At 36.2% G+C, this 20,303-nt stretch overlaps 1 protein-coding gene across 2 annotated transcripts in view; it reads left to right on the forward strand.

Moving 5' to 3' along the window:
- Window positions 1–18,850, forward strand: part of LOC149776298 (integrin alpha-V-like) — a 236,831-nt gene extending 217,981 nt beyond the window's left edge. For both annotated transcript variants that reach the window (XM_089942762.1, XM_089942763.1), the window contains exons 20-24: window positions 11,017–11,217; window positions 12,882–13,001; window positions 16,640–16,726; window positions 17,386–17,511; window positions 17,985–18,850. In XM_089942762.1, coding sequence (XP_089798888.1) covers window positions 11,017–11,217; window positions 12,882–13,001; window positions 16,640–16,726; window positions 17,386–17,511; window positions 17,985–18,110 — 660 coding nt within the window. In that variant the 3' untranslated portion in view covers window positions 18,111–18,850. The remainder of the gene's footprint in view (window positions 1–11,016; window positions 11,218–12,881; window positions 13,002–16,639; window positions 16,727–17,385; window positions 17,512–17,984) is intronic.
- The last annotated feature ends 1,453 nt before the right edge of the window (window positions 18,851–20,303 follow it).

A 20,303-nucleotide genomic window follows, 5' to 3' on the forward strand; every position in this document is an offset into this window, starting at 1 on the left:
CATATTAGTCACTGTGCACTGTTGCCAAAATGCACAAGGATAACCACACCATGAGCTCATATTCTAAAGAATAAACAATTAGCTTTAAATCCCTTCCAAAAATGCATAAATCTAACTCTTCTATCACCATCAAATTGAGAGAGGAAAAATTTTCTAAAAAAAAGACTAGAACTACATTCGTGGGTACTAGACCGGAAATATTAATTGTGGCCTAATTCTTTCAGAATGGATCATATTATTGTAATGGGGTTTTCTAGTTGGTCCTAAATGAAAAAAATTGTAAATCTTACATCCATCTTGAAGATTTTCTTATAGTTTCTTGTTCTGAATGGATAAACACAACTGCATTTGGCTTGCAGGAAAATATTCTTATGTTATCTAATTGACCTTGAATTAAATAGGTGCCTGTCAAAAACTCTAATATGACTGCCAAGTGGCCATCTTGAAAAGCTTGTGTTAGCTATTTCTCCTTAAGAAATGATAATAATATTGACTTGAAGTTTTTAGTAAAATACTTTTTATGATATCTTGCTGTCTCGACTTCCAGCAAGGTAGTCATCTTGAAAATATTGTTATCAGTAGTCTTCTGGTCATATTGACAATTTCATAATACTTCTCACTCTGAATGAAAATTATATCAGCATGACCACCCAAAATTTGACAACAGCAGCTTCTCCAATCTGAATGGCTTTTTCTGAAACTACTATTTCCCTCTGGATATGGTTGTACCTGTTTTCAAATCATGCAGATACAGCTTCAGAAATAGATGCCTTTGACAGACATAATTGATAATGAATGGATGATTGTATGGACATGACTTTTCGCAAGAACACTGTTATTACACTGGACAACAAATTTTTACAAAAGTCATGTTACTGAAATAAAATTAGTCAATTTTTATCAATTTTTATGTGCTGAACACGAATATGACAGTCAAATTGCAAAATTGGCTCTAGTTTTTTTGTAATCTGCAAGAAATTAATGTTTACATAACGAAATGCATTCCAATAGTAAAAGGTCAACTGTAATAGCCTACCTATAAAAAATCAAGTCATTGACTACATCTTAGATTTCTTCGCCTGTCTCTTGTACAGCTGTTCGGGAGCATCTCTGAGGAGTGTCCAGCAGTAGTCAGCCAGCATTGTAGTGGACCATTTTCCCTGGTATCTTTGTTCCATTGTTGCGATATCTTGATGAAAACGTTCGCCGTGTTCATCACTAACAATACCACAGTTGCTAGGAAAGAAATCCAAATGGGAATGAAGGAAGTGAATCTTTAGAGACATATTGCAGCCAAGTTTCTTATACTTCATCAACATGTCTTCTACTAGTTCCTTATAGTTTTCTGCCCTAACATTTCCGAGGAAGTTTGTAGAAACTAGGCGAAAAGCATTCCATGCTTGTTTCGCGTCACCTTCCAGCAAGTTGTTGAACCGGTCATCTTTGAAAAGCTCTCGAATCTGAGGACCCACAAAAACTCCCTCTTTAATCTTTGCTTCGCTGAGTCGAGGGAATTTTTCATGCAGGTATCGGAATGCTGGCAAAGTCCGGTCAATGGCTTTCACGAAGTTCTTCATCAAACCTAGTTTGATGTGAAGGGGTGGTAGCAAGATTTTCTGAGCCTCAACCAGAGCTGGGTGTTGGATATTCTTCTCTCCAATGGCTACATTCTGCCTGTGAGTCCATTCCTTCCTCATGTAGTGCATTTCCCTTGCTCGGCTATCCCACTCGCATAAGAAACACATGTATTTTGTATATCCTTGCTGCAGTCCCATTAAAAGGGCAACTGCCTTCAAATCACCACAGAGGTGCCAGCTGTACTTGTTATACTCAATGGAATTCAGTAGCTGCCTTAAGTTATCGTATGTCTCTTTCATGTGGACAGCATACGCTACTGGAATAGATGGAAGAATGTTTCCATTGTGCAAAAGCACAGCCTTGAGACTCAGTTTCGAAGAGTCCACAAATAGTCTCCATTCTTGTGGGTCATGAGTGATTTTTAAAGCATTCATGAGGCCCTCAATATCGAAACAGAATATCAGATTACTTTCCTTTCTGAAGAAAGGCTCCAATTGCTGGTGGCGCTTTCGATATGCAGTAATTGTGACATCTTCTTCTAGAAGATTCCATTGTTGGAGTCTTGATCCTAGCAATTCTGCCTTGTTCTTTGATAAGTCCAAATCACGAATCAGGTCATTTAGTTCTTCCTGTGTTATTCTGTGTGGGGTTGATGATGCACCACAGTGAAAATCTGGATCACTGCATGCTGATGGACCAGGAGAAGAACAGGTCGACTCACCTTTGTCTTCGTCAGATGAATCAAGAGAATATTCTGCTGGAGGTTCTGGAATAGGAAGTCCCTCACCATGTGGAACTGGTCTCAATGCAGACGGAATGTTTGGGTAGACTATTCTCGACTTCTTTCGCTTCGTTATTCCGCCGGAAAGAGGAGGAACCAAGCAGAAGTAACAGTCATTTAGGTGGTTGCTTGGCTCTCTCCACACCACTGGGACTGCAAACGGCATTGATGACCTTTTGCAATTCAACCACTGTGAAAGCTGTGTTGTACATGTAGCACAGCATATATGCGGAGCCCAAGGCTTGTCTTGGTCACCAACCTTGCATCCGAAGTAAAGATGATATGCCTTCTTCACTTGAGAATTGATACTTTTCTTCTGGTTGGCAAATGTCACTTCCCCACAAATATAGCAAAAATTGTCCGCGGTATTAACACACTTTCGAGGCATTACTGTTCTTTATTGTACGTAAATGGATAAAATAATAAGTTTTATGTAACAGTAGCTTGAACTGTCTCGCACAACGTCTAAAATATTTTAAATGCTGAACCTATCTGATTGGGCTTTATATAGTACACTGCTTACGTCAGCTTCAGCAGCCGCCTGGCATTAGTATAATAGGCCTACACATGTATAGTACACTGCTGACGTCAACTTACTTCAGCAGCCGCATGGCATTAGTATTGCATTGCATCAGAAAATGATGCAATCAACTGTGGATGATGTGAGCATGATGGTATTATGCAATGTTACATCATTATTCCGGATGTTGCCGCAGTCCTACTGGAGAAATTTACACAGTGAAACATAGAAAATGAGGTATATGAATATCTTCAAAACGAGAGCCAATACAAATTTTTCACGGTTATATTCGTGTTCGGCACACCAAAATACTACAGATTAGGGCCTTTTCAAGTCAGTAATGATTTCACTGTTGACCAGTGTTATATGGCATCCAGCATGACACCATATTGAAAATCATGTTATTACAACTCCTCTTGCATCATTGGAGGCATTGGCATGTTTTTTATTTTTTGTTAAAACACTTCTTGCAGCATGAATTGGTTCCAAATGAAAATGGTCAAGATCTTACTGCTAATTTGTCAACACTCTTGTAAAAACCAGACCTTGGTGTCAAGCAAAGGCCACTGCTTGTTTTTTTTTTTTTTAGTACTTTACTGAGAACACTGTGACTTGTACATATAACTGAATTTTAATTAGACTTTATATTATGCATTCTACTTAATAAATTCATAGTAATCAGACATTAATTTAAGGTCAAAGATTTTGACTTGGGGGATGGGAGTAGCTGTATTGTGAGTACGATAATACAAACCAGTATGCATACATTTTTATCCAATTCAGTTTATGAAGAATACTTTGAATTAACTTGAATAACTTTACAGTATTACTTATTGATTTAACCAAACTTTTCATCTGTTTGTATTTTGACATTACTAGAGATGAGTTCATTGATCTGCATGCCATGATATCTTTTGCAAGATCAATGTTATGACATGTACTGTTATGTACTGCACTTATAGATATCATCTGTATGTGTTAACTGAAATATCAGAAAAATAGTTTTTCATACCAAATTTGGCATGTTGGAGTAAAAAAAAAAGTTTCTGATACCTAATTTTCTTGTTGGAGTAAAAAAAAGGTTTTGATACCAAATTTGGCATGTTGGTGTTTCTCAAGAATGTCAGGAATGGTTTCAGTACTCATAGAAGAACTGGAGTTACCAACTCCTTGGATTATTGGAAATCTTTTTTGGCCTTACGTTAACAAAAATATTAATTAAGATGGGTACATTTACCTTAGTAGAGTTGAGCTGGATTGGCATGGAATACTTTTGTTTGACAAGAAACATGGAATGAATTAAATATTATAAAAGCACTAATATTTTCAAGTTTTATGCTGACAGATGGCAGGACCTCAAAGGATGCAGCTTTATGCTGCATTCCTTCCTAAAACCAATATTTACTACTCACATTATAAGTATAGATATCATGTGCTGCCTACACATTGCTTTGACACCCCTTGAGTAAATTATTGTTGGGGTTCACATAGTTGCATTTATCATGGTAACTACCTTAATTTTTCAGTTTGCTGATTTTGTGATACAGTTGTATGATAAACACAGTACCGACCTTATTTAAATGTCTAATCTCACTGGTCAACAGTGAAATCATTACTGACTTGAAAAGGCCCTAATCTGTAGTATTTTGGTGTGCCGAACACGAATATAACCGTGAAAAATTTGTATTGGCTCTCGTTTTGAAGATATTCATATACCTCATTTTCTATGTTTCACTGTGTAAATTTCTCCAGTAGGACTGCGGCAACATCCGGAATAATGATGTAACATTGCATAATACCATCATGCTCACATCATCCACAGTTGATTGCATCATTTTCTGATGCAATGCAATACTAATGCCATGCGGCTGCTGAAGTAAGTTGACGTCAGCAGTGTACTATACATGTGTAGGCCTATTATACTAATGCCAGGCGGCTGCTGAAGCTGACGTAAGCAGTGTACTATATAAAGCCCAATCAGATAGGTTCAGCATTTAAAATATTTTAGATGTTGTGCGAGACAGTTCAAGCTACTGTTACATAAAACTTATTATTTTATCCATTTACGTACAATAAAGAACAGTAATGCCTCGAAAGTGTGTTAATACCGCGGACAATTTTTGCTATATTTGTGGGGAAGTGACATTTGCCAACCAGAAGAAAAGTATCAATTCTCAAGTGAAGAAGGCATATCATCTTTACTTCGGATGCAAGGTTGGTAACCAAGACAAGCCTTGGGCTCCGCATATATGCTGTGCTACATGTACAACACAGCTTTCACAGTGGTTGAATTGCAAAAGGTCATCAATGCCGTTTGCAGTCCCAATGGTGTGGAGAGAGCCAAGCAACCACCTAAATGACTGTTACTTCTGCTTGGTTCCTCCTCTTTCCGGCGGAATAACGAAGCGAAAGAAGTCGAGAATAGTCTACCCAAACATTCCGTCTGCATTGAGACCAGTTCCACATGGTGAGGGACTTCCTATTCCAGAACCTCCAGCAGAATATTCTCTTGATTCATCTGACGAAGACAAAGGTGAGTCGACCTGTTCTTCTCCTGGTCCATCAGCATGCAGTGATCCAGATTTTCACTGTGGTGCATCATCAACCCCACACAGAATAACACAGGAAGAACTAAATGACCTGATTCGTGATTTGGACTTATCAAAGAACAAGGCAGAATTGCTAGGATCAAGACTCCAACAATGGAATCTTCTAGAAGAAGATGTCACAATTACTGCATATCGAAAGCGCCACCAGCAATTGGAGCCTTTCTTCAGAAAGGAAAGTAATCTGATATTCTGTTCCGATATTGAGGGCCTCATGAATGCTTTAAAAATCACTCATGACCCACAAGAATGGAGACTATTTGTGGACTCTTCGAAACTGAGTCTCAAGGCTGTGCTTTTGCACAATGGAAACATTCTTCCATCTATTCCAGTAGCGTATGCTGTCCACATGAAAGAGACATACGATAACTTAAGGCAGCTACTGAATTCCATTGAGTATAACAAGTACAGCTGGCACCTCTGTGGTGATTTGAAGGTAGTTGCCCTTTTAATGGGACTGCAGCAAGGATATACAAAATACATGTGTTTCTTATGCGAGTGGGATAGCCGAGCAAGGGAAATGCACTACATGAGGAAGGAATGGACTCACAGGCAGAATGTAGCCATTGGAGAGAAGAATATCCAACACCCAGCTCTGGTTGAGGCTCAGAAAATCTTGCTACCACCCCTTCACATCAAACTAGGTTTGATGAAGAACTTTGTGAAAGCCATTGACCGGACTTTGCCAGCATTCCGATACCTGCATGAAAAATTCCCTCGACTCAGCGAAGCAAAGATTAAAGAGGGAGTTTTTGTGGGTCCTCAGATTCGAGAGCTTTTCAAAGATGACCGGTTCAACAACTTGCTGGAAGGTGACGCGAAACAAGCATGGAATGCTTTTCGCCTAGTTTCTACAAACTTCCTCGGAAATGTTAGGGCAGAAAACTATAAGGAACTAGTAGAAGACATGTTGATGAAGTATAAGAAACTTGGCTGCAATATGTCTCTAAAGATTCACTTCCTTCATTCCCATTTGGATTTCTTTCCTAGCAACTGTGGTATTGTTAGTGATGAACACGGCGAACGTTTTCATCAAGATATCGCAACAATGGAACAAAGATACCAGGGAAAATGGTCCACTACAATGCTGGCTGACTACTGCTGGACACTCCTCAGAGATGCTCCCGAACAGCTGTACAAGAGACAGGCGAAGAAATCTAAGATGTAGTCAATGACTTGATTTTTTATAGGTAGGCTATTACAGTTGACCTTTTACTATTGGAATGCATTTCGTTATGTAAACATTAATTTCTTGCAGATTACAAAAAAACTAGAGCCAATTTTGCAATTTGACTGTCATATTCGTGTTCAGCACATAAAAATTGATAAGAATTGACTAATTTTATTTCAGTAACATGACTTTTGTAAAAATTTGTTGTCCAGTGTCTTCTGTCTGATGTTTTGGTTTCCTGTTGTGATTCCCCATTCTTCAATGGAATCATAATACTTTAAGAAGAACTACTGCCTCACAAATCCAGCCTTTCCAGATACTACTTTTAGCTAAATGGAGCTAAAAGCTGTCTTCTGACCTATGTGGTGCTCGGGCAGAGTGATCTCCTCTTATGTATAAGACTTTTTGGCAAAGTCTAAGGATACATCAGTTACTACTTCAGTTGCTAGCGTGCTCTTGTCACAAGAGACCTTGCAAAAGCCAGAATCTACATGGGGAATATATCATTACAAGTTGGGGAGTTTTTTACTTCTAAAGAAAGTATACTTTTCTCTTTTAATCATGACAAAGTTCTAACTTTCAAAGTGCTAACACTTTGTTGTCATCACACATTTAGGTACTTACAGGGTGAGACTAAGTGACTTCACAGTAAGTTTGGGCTATAATTAATTATGTATGTGCAAGTCTTTAGCACTTATAAAAACTGATAATATGTGTGCAATGCCATTACGAATGGGTACATATTGGCGATTTTGTATTACAAGTCATTCATAGCATCCAGGTGCCAACTTCGATGTTTTTATTTGTACAGGTGGTCAGTGGGCTTTTTCCCTACAGGTATTTGCCTCATTTTGGATATTGTTGCACCTACTTTGTAAATATCTATAACAGTGCCTCAGTTCCTTTTATGTGAAGGTTTTGTGTGTAACATAGACACTTGTGTACATTTCTGTATTGGGGGGCCTCGAGTGGCTGAGTGGTCTAAAGCGCTCTCTGTTTCAGATCACTGCCATCTCACTTTTGTCTGCATGGGTTTGAGTCTTGGATTTGGTCAGTGTGGGTATGTGAGAAAGCTTGCCAGTAGCTTTTTGAGGGTCTGTGGTTCTTTCTGGGGATTTCCTGGGTTCTTCCTCCACCATTAATACTGGCCACCATGTATCATGTACTGAAGAATGGCGTTAAACCCTACAGCAACAACATTTCTGTATTGCTTCACCTGTGATTGGACAAGGAAAGGTTATAAGTCATGTTCTACTTTTCACGTTTGTATAAGCAACACTTGAGTCCTGTTTATCTGCATAAAAATTCCATGATATTTAAAGAGCACTTAGTCACTCACATGGGTAATCTATGCAACTTCAAAAGATAGGTTCTGGTTACAATATTTATATATGTGCAGGTCTTTATGCCCTTAGCGAACTCTTTATATATGTATATACAGGTGAGTTTCCTTTACCACATCATCTTTAGCTATGGAAAATCATGCTTCAATGGTTCTACCTGTACATGCTTTCTATGACCTTCCCTACAGTTAGCATTGTAACTGAGATCATCTGCTATCACTTTTTTCCAGATAACCATCATTTGGTATAGCTCTTGTGTCCACACTGTAGTCAAATATCACATGTTCAGGCCCACAGATGTATACTTCTCCTCCATACAGGTGATATTATCATTATAATTTACCTGTATGCTTCATTGCTTTATTAGACTGTTATTAATTTCTGGGTCAATTTTGTTACAATTTAGCTCTGCACAGACATTGCATTCTAAAAATCAGGTGCAGGACCTCATTTTTACATTTTTCTCTATTTGTCTTATAGATTAGAACAATGGGTAAAGTGCAAAAACACACAGCTCAAAAAGAATACTAACTAGTCTGCATGCTGACCTTTCCTCGGTGTAAAAATTTCTGGCAGACAAGGGAGATAAATAAACTTACCCTTCACCTTCAGCCATGAAGCACTGGACATTGCCATGCTCTGAAACAGTTCTGGCATCCAAGTCACCACCACATGACAGCATTTTTGGCACCTCTCTCTACTTTGCCCCTTCATGGTTCAACTTGATTTCTTTTGCGGAACAGCGAGGGACAGAGCTAACAAACAGCTAAGTTTCCTCTCACTCAACATACATATGGATAGGTTATATGGATCAAACATCCCACAATCCATCCAAACTGATAATCCTAATGATATCCTTCCCATTCAGATGGCCTATTCCTGCTGTGACTGGCCAGGCCATGTAATTGGGATCACAAGGGACCAAAACATCAATATTATGGATTAAGTTTCCGTCACTGAAGGGGACCTTACCCTCACCTCATGCATCCATGATAATGTTGCTTGTTCTCCAGTGCTGTCTTCTATTCTACACTAAATAAGTCCTGGAAAGATGTTGTCTTCTGAGCTTTTTCCATTGCGAAAGTTTTCCACTTTGGCCCCCTGAATTTTGTCCTCCTCCTCCTACTTCATTAACAACCTGGACCATCTGTGGATCTTACAAAAGAGTCCAACAGAGTGCTGCCTGTACAAGCCAGGAGCTTATGGGTCCACTTGTACTGTTATAAAACATGTATACTGTAAACGGGTATCTGGTGGCACATTGTATTACCCAGGTTATTATCAGTGGTTGAGTACATGGATAGCCATTCACAACTCTATCAACCAGATGGAAAGAAAAAAATATATGTAAATTTAATTATCCATGGACATTGCAAAGTAGGCATATACGAAAAGCAAAAAAGGTGACCAATATGCATTTTGTGCAGTTTGCAGTTCTGACTTTTTAAATATTTCATGAACAGAAAAACGATGTTGAGTATTGCAAGAATTCCACTCATGTAACTAATAATAAAATGGCTGGGTCAATGACAAAACTCAACATGTAATTTTCAGTGAAAGATGATAGTTTACACACATATATATATGCCACTTTAAATGACCAACAGTCCCACTTTCATTACCATAAAAGGCGTCTGATAATGAAACATAGAACATTCAGAAAAAACAAAAATTAAATAAGATTTCATACATCAAACTTATTATATTTTTATTAAATTCAGCATAAAATAGTCATTATTTACTGACCAGTGCAATGTTGCTGATCCAGATCATTACACAACTCAGCTAGAGTTGGGCTTCATGATCAAACCATTAATGACCAGTCAGAAAAATAGTCTGAAAAAGAATTAAGATCAACATTGATTGATGTCTTCATCGACAGTATTAGAACAACACCTAGCCTTACAAGATTAGGCTGTGGTATCCAATGTATAGTTGCTCATAAAATTAGGTCTGCAGAGGATGAGTTCCAGCAATGGATCGCTGGAACCAGAACTGGATCAAATGCATCCACATCAAGCAGAATGCAAATGAACAGTTCTTGTCCATTCAGCTTAACATCATGAATGATATCCATGACTGTAGCTCAGTGAATTTTCACATCAGCATCTTAAAACATAGATGCAGTTACATAATTCAACCCATCATCTGCATCATCATTTTCTTTAAACTAATTGCCAATTTTACTTACTAGATGTTTGTGAGATTTGTAGTAGATCATATGTGTTTGCCTGTGGCATGTGACAGATCCAATAATTGCTTAGGCCTGTATAAAAAATGAATTCTTCCATAACTCCAGGGAAAATGTGTCTGATCTCATCAACACAGACCACTCTTTTTCAAGATGTATCGAATGAGTAGTGCTGCTCTTTGTGTTGATACAGATGGTGTGGAAATCATCTGTGCATGAAATGAATTCAGTAACTTAAGCTACATTTTGAGAGGCTCATGTAAAATTCTCTGGCTGTAGTCTTGAATATCAATGAATGAACATTGTCATGATGTTAGCATGCAATCTGTTTCTATGTATTTCATGCAAATTCTGTAACCCAACTATTGTTTTCATTCCATCGTGTCATACAATTTTGAATAGTTAATTTTTTCTTGGCTGTGTTTATTTTTCTTACCCTCAGGTGACTTCCAGGTATCCAAATACTTGATGACATTGGGAATCAGAAATAGCATGTGTCATCAGACATTGGACAGATGCATAAGAAGTCTTAATTTGAAGTTACCAGCAACTTTTGAATGCAAATCAAGTGCGAGTTATTTATGATCTTATATCCCCCAGATTCATGAGTGATCATCAGAAACATGTCACCATCATTATTTATCACTTGGATTTTAATATTTATTTGCGGTATTAAAATTATAATTTGAATTTGCTCAATATTACTAAAATTCCAAATGGCCAGATGGACTGGCTATTCATTCTTTGCCCCAGTCAGCCATGAAATTGGCTGGCGTATGCTGCATGAAAGTAACATGATGTGTTTGTTTTCTGTTGGATTCTGTAGAATGTCTCAGCAGGCTGTGTTATAACATATACAGAGAGTGACAAAATCCTGATGTCATCTACAACTGTGGGGCCCACAGAACGAACAACACGCATTATAGACAGCCTACCAGTACCTAATCAGCAAAGGCGCAAAAGAGACGATCCACATGGTGTTCAGATGTCAGAATTGACAGTTCATGATCCATCAAAACTTGATATTGTAAGATTATTCATATATTTGCATGGTGATCAAATTTCCAGATTTTGCAACACATGATGTTTTCATTGCTACTTAAAAAGATGTGGATTTAAATTTGTCAACTGATGCAACCTGGTCTGTTGCCTTTATAGATTATCTGTATGGACTTAAATATGTGGATTGTGTTTAGAACACAGTCTGTTGTCATTATACATGTTTGAATATGTAAATGAGCTCAGTCTGCTATCTTGATAGATGGATTGTTTTTTGCTGTTCTTTTAAATTCATGCTTTATTTGTTTCCATAAGGCAGGAAAAGTGATGTCAAGATTGGAAAACTTTCAGTTCACCAATTTAGAAACATGACAGTGGAATTTAAAGTTATTTTTGCAATAGGCATGATAATATATTGAAATGTGTTTATTATCTATTTGTAATAAATTAATAGAGATATTTTGTTTTCATTGGTCATGTGACCAGAATGCTGTCACATGACGAAAATATCAGCATGCAACTATTATCAAAGTTGAACATGTCAGATTACAAATTGGACTGATTAATACGATAGTGTTCTGATCAATTTGGGTTACAGTGTACAAGTAATCCTTCTATTTTTTAATATGTCACTTTATTAAACCATGGTAAGAGTCACATTACAAATTAATGATTATACAAGTTATATGATTAATCTGGACACTTGAGTCACATGACCAAAATGGCCATTCGAAATAAGAGTCACAGCTGATTCTCTTCTTGATATTGATTATTCCTTGATTATTTATTGATATAGCATTATAGTTCAAATTGGCAACATGAGGTAGGGATGTGTTATTCCACAGGGATTTACAAGTTGTTAATCTTCAGATTTGATATGGAAAGGTACTTTGCACATTGCCAAAGGCCATTTCATCTGACTGTAACCCAAGAGCCACATTGGATATCAGTAACCACCTAAAAACTGTTCATATCTGCAATGATATGTTGTAGACAGACTTGGCCACAATCATTGCAATGTTTTATGAATAGGTGAGATCAGATCCCAGACTGGAAGCATTATCAATACAAGATCTGGGTCAGTTAATTGGACCAACTGAAAATGTAATTATCTACCAAATTAAAACACACAGCAAGATGAAATTTTGTATGGATATTTATTACTAGCCAGATGAATGCAGTTAGTTAATTAGCAGACTGATTGATCTTTATTTTATTTTCCAATTAGAATTGAGTTTTGTGTATGGTATATTCCTAGATTAAATTCTTTAGAGAGCAAGCACAAATAAGCATTAAACTGACAAAACTAGCTGCAAAGACATTTACATGGAAAAGCTAGCATAGTTATATAGTGTGAAACATGTTAGGACTCATATCATGATAGCACATGATTATTTCTTCTTCACAGATCATCCATTTATGTTAACATTTCCTTATGTTTACTTTGAAGCTAAATTATTTGTCATATTTTGAATGGGCAGTTCATTTTCTTCAGCTGAATCTGTTTCTGATTTTCATTGTTCCAATACCCCCAATCCTTATATCAAAGATTGGAGATATTGTCTTATATTTGTAAATTATAATGTCTGAGACTTCTTAGTTTATCGTTAATTTAATATCAAATAATAAACTTTTTACATGTTTTATGTACAGAAAGAATAAATCCAATGAAAATCTTTTTTTGTGTTGTAGACTTGCACAAACTATCAGTGTCGTCTGGTCACGTGTAATATAGGTGCTGTAAAAGGAGAAGAAAAGAAAACCGTGGATGTGAATATTAACATTGTTGAGAAAAACATTCCATCAGATAAGGTAGTTGTTTTAATTTCACTCCATTATTCGATGCAGATTTCTCACTACATTATTTTAAAAGCACATTATTATGTATGACTGATATGCAGTAATGACTTTTATTCACAGTAACAGTTATTTTGTATATGTCTTATATGCAGTTATGACTTTTGTTCACAGTAACAGTTATTATGTATATGTCTGATATGCAGTTATGACTTTTGTTCACAGTAACAGTTATTATGTATATGTCTGATATGCAGTTATGACTTTTGTTCACAGTAACAGTTATTATGTATGTCTGATATGCAGTAATGACTTTAATTTACAGTAACAGTTATAATGTAAATATCTGATATGCAGTAATGATTTTAGTTTACAGTAACAGTTATTATGTATGTCTGATATGCAGTAATGACTTTAGTTTACAGTAACAGTTATTATGTATGTCTGATATGCAGTAATGACTTTAGTTTGCAGTAACAGTTATTATGTATGTCTGATATGCAGTAATGACTTTAGTTTACAGTAACAGTTATTATGTATGTCTGATATGCAGTAATGACTTTAATTTACAGTAACAGTTATTACGTATGTCTGATATGTAGTAATGACTTTAGTTTACAGTAACAGTTATTATGTAAATATCTGATATGCAGTAATGATTTTGGTTTAGTAAATTATTATTTATGTCTGATATAATGATTTTAACTTACAATAACATTTATTATGTATGTGTCTGATATGCAGTAATGATTTTTGTTTACAGTAACTGTAATGTATGCATCTGATATGTAATATTGATTTTTGTTTATAGCAACAGTTAATGTATATATCTGAAATACAAAAATGGTTGTATGCTTTATAAGAGTATTTTAAAAACATAACATCCATTTAATATTATCATTGGCTTCTAATTATTTGTTTGCATATGAGGTATGTTATTTTGAAGCGAGACCTGACAGACATATTGTCTCCGCATCTGTCAGTCTATCTAGCTCGCTAATGATTATGTATCCAGATATATTTTATCAGTGATATGTCATTAGACTTGTAGATATTTACACATTTATATAGACATTTATCAAACCGTATCTTCAAGATGAACTTGGAGTATACATGATTTTTGTTGATAAAGTGGGGAAAAAGCTTAAATATAAAGGTCACTGGACCATGACTTTTGGTAATGACTACACTCAACCTGTTTTAGTGTTAAAGTAATTTATCAAACCATGCTCATTCTTAATGTAGTTAAATATTATTTGCCACACTGCAATGTAATGCTTAGTAAGGTCACAAAGCAGCACAAAGTAATGCAAACTCATTAACTGTATGTGATAAATAGTGTAAAGGTCTTGTAGACTACCTTAGGTTGGGGTGGGGTGCTCCCAGTATATCTTTAATTATTACAGGAGACCCACCCTGGCTCGTTTTTGTCAGAAATTGAAGTAGTGATAGAGATGCAAAGGTCCGAGCCCCCAGTCAGTGATGCCGACAGTTAAATTACTGAATACACAAAAGGTGAAATTCAAATAAACAAACAAATTTAATATCATTCAATTACAGATAGTCCTACCTCAAATGAAATTCAATATTCAAAACCCTATCACTCGTCTTTCACTCGACCAAGTGATGGCCTATTTCATCATCTGACTTAGTGTGATAGATTTTCCTCCTGTCCTGTGTTTCTACTCATCAATAGTATTCTTGACTGGTACCCAGTACCCTTTTAGTCCAACAATCACGTCCTTCACCCTTCCACATTCTCCACTTCCATTCTCTCCTTTTCTTGTCTCCTACAGCTCCTCCGGTCCCTTAAAGCTTCCCAGAATAGCATTGTTTCCTGCCAATTTTGAATGATGTCGGAGTAGCTTATAACTTCCTTATGTAATTCCCGCAAGATGGTTTAGCGACTACTTACATTTAGTTTCAAGACACTAGATTTAAACTTGCAATTCCAATGGTGGCAGGGCCCCAAGTGGTCTAAAGCACTCTCCATTACGGATCAATGCCATCTCACCTCTGCCTGTGTGGGTTCGAGTCTCGGATTCTGCTAATGTGGGTATGTGAGAAAGCTTGCCAGTAGCTTCTCGTGGGTCGGTGGTTCTTTCCAGGGTTTTCCCATGTTCTTCCTCCACCATTAATACTGGCCGCCATGTATAGCCTTTCGTGTGCTGAGAAATGGCGTTAAACCCTACAACAACAACAACAGCCAATGCTGGCCACGCCATGCTCAATTCTGAGTGGATGTCGATTCACCCATGGTCTACATAATTAGCAGACATTGCCTCCTCCCCAGCAGTCTGTCAAGGGTGGATTTACAACCCCCACTTGATATTCCTTTGAGCCCAACACCAGCAATTTATGCCACTTACCTGTGAATTGTATGCAGCCAAATAAGGCGCTAGTAACAAGTTCCTATGGCTATGTTATATACAACTGGCTTCCCACGTGTCCTTTTGATGTCGGCTTACACTATCATAACATAAGCCGGCCGGCCAGTTGTATACACATCGCTTTGACACTCATTGTTTGCAAGGCTGACACTCGCAACATTTATGAAGCGAATAATTAGCCTCAGGGTCTAGTATATACATGCTGCAATCTGGCTTTTGTTCCTTACATATAACGTGACAAATGGAATCATAAAATTGTGTTTCATAAAAATTTGTGAAATTTATTGGTACAAATATGCCACTTGCTGTAAGCTGCTTGTGGCATTTAATATTATTACTTTCACAAATATTATTTAAATGGAATTTTAAGATTTTCTATATAATTGTTGAAAAAATCACCTGCTAAATTGGAAGATTGTGGTAATTGTGGTTGCAACACCATCATTATTGCAGGTAAAAAGTTTGGAAGTCATTTTATTTAATAGGATGTTGGAAAATCATAAAAGTTATAGATTGCTAACATATATTAAAAAAACAACCCATTCTTCAAAACATAAGGAAACAGTGAACATCTACTCCAATAAGGACACTTCAGACTTGCCATGAATATAAAAATCTGAGAAATTTGTGCATAAAACTATTAAAAGAAGGAAATATCTAAATTGAAATGATTTGTGATAAGAAAACTACCAAACTTAAATGTACAGTGATAAGTGATAAGAAAAGTAATGAATATGAAATGTACAGTGATAAGAAAAGTATTGTATTGAATTGTACAGTGGTAAGAAAAGTACTGAATTGAAATCTACACTGATAAGGAAAGTACTGAATTGAATTGTACACTGATAAGAAAAGTACTGAATTGAAATATATAGTAATAAGAAAATCAATGAATCAAAGAAATATACAGTGATAAGAAAAGTAATTGAATTTAAAATGTAGTGATAAGACAGGTACTGCATTGAAATGTGGTTGATAAGAAAAGTACTGAGTGTCACTGTACATGGATAACAAAAGTACAGAATTTAAATGTACAGTGATAAGAAAAGGATAGAATTAAAAAATGTACAGTTATGAGAAAAGTACTGAATCAAGGAAATGTACCATGATAATAAAGGTATTGAACCAAAGAAATTTAGTGATAAGAAAAGAATAGAGCTAAAGAAATGTACAGTGATAGTACAAATAATACAAATATAGAATTAAAGAACTCTACAGTGATAAGAAAATTACTATGATTGACATTTTATATATTTTGTGCAGAGTCTACGAGAAATAACATACATATCAAAGGCAGAGGTATCAGACCCGTATGTGACTTTTAGGATTCCTGATAAATTACTTGCTGAGGTAAGCCCATGTTTTAAATAAATGATTTCAGTGCCATTGAGTATATGACTTAGAAATAACTTTATTGTAAAACATTTCTGATTCAATTTATGTGTGTGTGTGTGTGTGTGTGTGTGTGTGAGAGAGAGAGAGCCATACATCATATTAGGGCACAAATAATTAAAATACCATGAACCATAATGTTAATATTTAGCAAAATTACCATGCATTCAGCATAAGAAACAAAAATATGTCAACATCCCATACATGAGACTAAACATTAAAAAGAATGAAAATTATACATGCAGCAAGACTCATTTTGGGAAAAATTCCTTGTATGTGACCATGACCAAAGTTTGGCCGAGTCATTTCCATTTTGAACCAAGAGTACATGTGAGGTAAATGTGATAAAATGAAAATGGTTTAGATTCAAGCCTTCTATTTCATATATTTTAAGCACATGCAGGTGGGTCAAAGAAAAATTGGCTTTTTGAAGTCCTAAAAGTGGAGTTGTGGTCGACTTATCAATGAATACATTTAGTTGGTATACATAGGTTAGTTTTGTAATTCATAAAATTCTTAGTTGTATGTGACCAATTAATCCATTGAATTATTTGAATAACAGAATAATACTTAGTTTATCTAGCTCATCATACTAGCTTTTCAATGTTTTCCTTCAGAAAAGGACAAGACTGGTGATAAGCCAGATCTCCATTCCTCCAAGTGATATCAACATTTGGATTATAATAGGCTCAGTAGCAGGAGGCATTTTGTTGTTGATCATTGTCATCATCATCTTGTGGAAGGTTTGTAACAGTAACAACTTTATCATTTAAAAGTTGGCAGATGAGAATTTGTTAGTTGAGTAGCTCCTTACTATTTTGAGTAAATCAGAATCCAAGCAAGACTTAGTCAGACGGGTGGGAGGATTATTTTAAGATTTTGAGCTACAAGTTTTCGTCCTTTTTACCTTCTCTACCCCTTACAAGCATCCTTTGTCTCTTCACCTTTACAATAGTGCAGTTATCTTGTACATGCATTTTTTCACAAGTAACTATCAAAACTTCTGTACTGTCTGTAAATTATTGAATATAAAAAAATTGGATTGTTTCGCAATAGGGGTTCATTTTAACCAGTGAAATTTGGACCCAAGTGTTTCAATGATAAATTTTTGTAAAAGAACTGTTGATAATTGTCCTCATTTATAAGCACCTGCTAGATAAAATGTTTCTAATTTCTGTATAAATAACATATTGACTCTCTATATTTGTATTATTAGTGTGGATTCTTCAAGAGGAAGCAGCATGAACAAATCCAGAACTACAAGAAGGAAAGTCTGTATAAAAGTAAAAGTACAAGGATGAGCTCAATGGGGAGTGACAAAAAACCACAGCAACAACCATAGAACTCTTTTAACTATCCCAGTGTCCACAGTGTCCTCATTTGCAGTTTAGTAATTAGAATGTCTAATGGGGGTGAACTTAATTCAGGCATATATTGACTCCATGCCCAGCTCTCTGCTGACCTTTGAACTGGTTTAGAGAATGTAAACCCTTAAAAAACCGGGAAGATGGTAACTGAGCAAAGCTGTTTAGATTTGCTTTTGGCAAAAATTTTAGTATTTGTATGCTTTACACTTTATCTTTCTGTAAAATAATGACTTGCTTATTTGTTTTTCTTTGTTTTTCCCATCAGTGTCAGTGCTAATTGATAAATAGTTGACAGAGATAGTAAAACTTAGCTGCGTTAATCAATTTTCTCACAAAAACTGCCAACTTTGATTCAGAACTACCTAATGTATTTTGCATTGGTGCCACTCAGTCACCAATATGACATATGAAGTGTGTCAAGAATAAAATAGTATGTAAGATTCTGAAACAAGTTCACCCTTCATGTACATTAGGTAGTGAATACTAGGCATAATGCAGTGAACTGATTGACTTTTACAGACTGGAATGTAATTAGTATTACTCCAATGAAATTTGACTTAATTTACTGTAATACTGCTGCCTGTGTTTGATACGTGTCTTTGTTTATGATGAATGGCAGGTTTTTACTTTTTCACAAAATTAAATATTCTTGTTTCTTATATCTCATACTATTTTTGACCTGACTTAGATATCTCATTAAACAGTTTTTTCATTATGTCTCACTGTCTTTTACTTCATACTGATCCTCGTTGTGGATGATTTAATCAAACAGTAAATCACATAGCATTCAACACTGTCACATCATAAAAATAATTCACAACTCTGTGTCATGACATTTAGCAATAAGATAGAGAGGTGCTAAGTCCTTAAAGATAGGTGATATATAGAATCTCAACACCATTTTCATCTGACATGATAGAGAGATGCCAATGAGACATCTGATTTCTTTTGTTTTTGAACTTGTATTGATTGCTCAAGCAGCAGGGAAGTTCTACAGACCAGACGTTCCAGACCAAATAAACCTTCCTACGAGAACTTTCTCCGTAGAAGCCTCAGATTTCAAAAATAAAGCTTCCTACGAAAAATAATTTGCGTAAATTCGACCCAGAGTGCAATTTTTGTGTGCAAATTATATCATTCTGGACAAGTGTTTTTAGGGGGGGGGGTGGGAAAAAGATCGGGTGTCGATGAAGTTTGCAAGGAAAAGGCTGCAATTTCATGAGTAAATTTGATCAAGACCGATTCGATATCTACTACGCGGATCATGAAGATTAATCGTGATGAAACCATGCGGTGTTGCCTGAGCGTGACTGAAGAAATTTTTAAATTTATTTATATCCATATCGCCGTTACACCAAGTCTGATGAATGTTTCTCAGCGTGTGAGTGTCAACACCATTGAATACCGATAAGATATTACAATTGTCTCTAATCACCTTTGGAATTTGCGTATATCGCTGCGTCACGTAAATCACATCGGTGTTCTTGTGTCGGCCACGCGAAAATATCCTAGCTGGATTGGTCTGCTTATCCAGCATCACATCATCGAAAACGACAAGATTATTAACGTCGCCATCAAAATTTTCCACCGATGGAGCGTCATTGATATCCGTGATAAATTCTATTGTGCCCTCATCAGTATTGTCGCTAAATTCTTTTAATACTTGATAACATCGCTGATCATCAACAGATGGCGCAACCAAATACAATTTGTCCCATTTCAACCATCGCATTATCAAATTTAATAACAACTGCGTCTTTCCAGATCCCGACGGTCCAATGATTATCATTCTTATCGAATTTGGTAATGCCGCGGTGTGTTTTATTTGCTCACGTTTCTTCGTGGCCGAAAAATCAATTACATTCATGTTACTAGAATACATGGATCTATATTGTGTTAAGTGTCGCACGCGCACAGATACGATAAATCCAATCGAAATCGTCACACGCAACAACAGGAACGCAATCAAGGGTGAATGCGCAGTTTGTAGCACGCGCAAGTTTAAATTTGTAAAAAAAAAAGTAGAAGAATCGGAGGAGACATCACATCCCTCTTGTCAAAATTACCAGGGCTGCCCTGGGCAAAATATCCCGGAGAAAAACATCTGCCAAAATACAATTACTGCGGACCTGGAACAAGACTCGATATCAGACTAAATGAGTATAGCC

This window comes from Sinohyriopsis cumingii, chromosome 18 (assembly GCF_028554795.1).
Source record: "Sinohyriopsis cumingii isolate HCF-2022 chromosome 18, ASM2855479v2, whole genome shotgun sequence".
NCBI classification, from domain to species: Eukaryota; Metazoa; Mollusca; class Bivalvia; order Unionida; family Unionidae; genus Sinohyriopsis; species Sinohyriopsis cumingii.